This window comes from Oratosquilla oratoria, chromosome 32 (genome assembly GCF_046742065.1).
Source record: "Oratosquilla oratoria isolate Oo_2021 chromosome 32, ASM4674206v1, whole genome shotgun sequence".
Lineage (NCBI taxonomy): Eukaryota > Metazoa > Arthropoda > Malacostraca > Stomatopoda > Squillidae > Oratosquilla > Oratosquilla oratoria.
The window spans coordinates 31242252-31244784 of NC_134808.1; the positions used below are offsets into that span (position 1 = coordinate 31242252).

Genomic DNA, 2533 nt, shown 5'->3' on the forward strand with positions numbered 1-2533 from the left:
AAAGACTAACTGGCATCTCTTGAGTTGATGATGCTTGGGTGGGGGAATTTGGGGAAACACGGGAATGAGTAGTGTCAGGTGCATGCAATCGGACGTTCTTTGATTACTATTCACATGTGCGTTTGTGTGTATAGATCAGTGTTTTGCAAGGTTTCTTTATTTTCATTTTAACCCTTAACTTAAAAATGGAGAAAGACATAGTACTAGATATAAAGAATAGGCCGTTTGGAGCCAGGAATATTGCGGAAAAACGTGAAATAATACGAGCTGGCAGGCCAACTCCTTCACTGAAAACTAAAGTTGGAACTCGAACATTCCAGATAAAATGGTATGAACAGATTGATTGGCTTTGTGCAAGTAGCATAACAGAGAAACTCTATCGTTGGCCATGTTTGTTGTTTCAACCAAAAACTAATCAGTCGTGGACAGATGAAGGTTATAATAATTATAAAAACATCCTGAGTGACTGAAAGTATCACAGTAAATCGGTGAGTCATTTAAGTAGTTATAAAGGCTTGAAAACTTTCGGACAGTACGATATTGTGACAGTTATTAGTGAGTCTGCTTAACTGGAAAAACAATTGCATAACAAAGCAGTTGAAGAAAATAGACAATATTTAAAGCACTTAACAAACGCAGTGTTATACCTGTGTAAACAAGAGTTACCTCTACGTGGACATAATGAAGGAAGTGACAGCCTTAATAGAGGAAATTACCGTGAACTATTGCAGTGCTTTGCTGAAATCGACAGCGTGTTTGCTTCTAGACTCTCTACTAAAGAGGGGACGAAACAGTTTTCAGGTGTCTCGAGCACAATACAAAATGACCTAATACAAGCGATTGGAAATGTCATCTCTGATGAAATTAGAATCGAAGTTGATAAAGCTCCGTTTATATCTGTACAAGCCGACGAAACTACAGACTGTGCAATGCATGCCCAACTGTCGATCATTATAAGATATGTATATGAAGACAAAATATGTGAACGATTTCTTGGCTTCTATCAAATCAGTGATGATAAAAGTGCTACAATCTGCGTTGAACTCCTTCAATGACGCTACAGATAAATTTGTGAGCCAGACTTACGATGGGGCAGCTGTAATGGCAGGAACGCTAAACGGAGTACAGAGCAAGCTAAGGGATAAAGGACTTAAACACGCGCACTTCATTCACTGCTATGCACATAAACTTAACTTAGTCTTGAGTAAAAGTGCAGAGAAGGTGAGTGGAGTCAAAATGTTTTTTTCTCATTTACACTCATTTAGCAAATTTACATCTTCCAGTACCAAACGGAAAAGTGTTTTCAGACAATTCAATGTCAGTATTCCATCACTGTGTGAAACAAGATGGTGCTATAGGTCAAGAACGGTGTCATCCATAAAACTATTGTATGAAAACTTGAAAAATGCCTTCACAAGTATTCTAGACTCTAGTGAAAATTGGGATGAAGATACACTTTGTCAAGCAGACAATCTATTGGCAAAGTTGAATGATTTCACATTCATGTTTTTCATCAATTGCTTTGATAACATACTTTCTCAGGCTGGAAAACTGTTTGATATCTTACAGTGTAAGCTACTTGACATAAAGTATGGTCAGAGTAAACTAAATGACTTCATTCATTGTGTTGAAGGTTATCGTAAGGACGAACATTATGAAAACATTCTGCGCGATACAGCTGCTGTAGTTGAACAGGCGGATGAGTTCGATCCTCCTAGAAAAAAAGTCCGAGGTGCTCAAATTGATTACAAAATTACCTATTTCACAATAATTGATAACATTCTGATGTCCTTACGAGAGCGATTTTCTGGCATGCAGGAGTATGCATTTTTTGAATTACTAGACGTTAATAAGTTTGAAGAGTTTGCTAACTCATTTCCCATGCAACATATGGACTGTCTAAAAAATAAGTATCCCGGTATTTTTGACTGTAAGAGCTTAGTGAACGAGCTAAAATATATGTATATTGACAGTGATTTCAAAAAGTGCAAGTCAATCAGCACCATTTTAGAATTACTGTATAAATTGGAGCTAACTTCCGCTATGCCAGAATCCATTAAACTAATTAAGCTACTGCTGACCATCCCCTTAACATCAGTTGCTAATGAGAGAAGTTTCTCCACGTTGGATAGAATCCGCTCATATATGAGAAGCACAATGTCCCAAGAACGGCTGTCCTCATTGGCTCGTATTTCTATCGAGAAAAGCATTTTGAACGCCTTAGACAACAAGAAGGAGCTGCACGACAGGATATTACAAGAGTTCGCCATCAAACCAAGACGACTGGAGTTCATGTATAAATGAAGTGAGTAATTTTTATTAAAAGTATACTTCTGTCTTATTGTTAAGTTATCTGTGATGGTGGTGGTGGTGGGAGGGGGATAGGGTAAGGGGAATATAGGGGGATAGGATATGGGTGTGGTGGTAGATCAAGGTAAAGGATAGAAAGGAAGTATAGAAGTAAGATAAAGAACGGGGCAGCTGCGTAGTTGTTTGTTTGTTGGATATTTGTATTTGATATGGATATATTGTA

The 2533-nt window shown here is 37.7% G+C and overlaps 1 protein-coding gene across 1 annotated transcript in view; it reads left to right on the top strand.

The window, feature by feature from the left end:
* LOC143017566 (zinc finger MYM-type protein 1-like) overlaps positions 1–2304 on the top strand; it is a 9434-nt gene extending 7130 nt beyond the window's left edge. Inside the window, exon 3 of the mRNA XM_076172354.1 lies at positions 1284–2304. Within this exon, the coding sequence (XP_076028469.1) occupies positions 1284–2304 (1021 nt within the window). The remainder of the gene's footprint in view (positions 1–1283) is intronic.
* Positions 2305–2533: the final 229 nt, after the last annotated feature.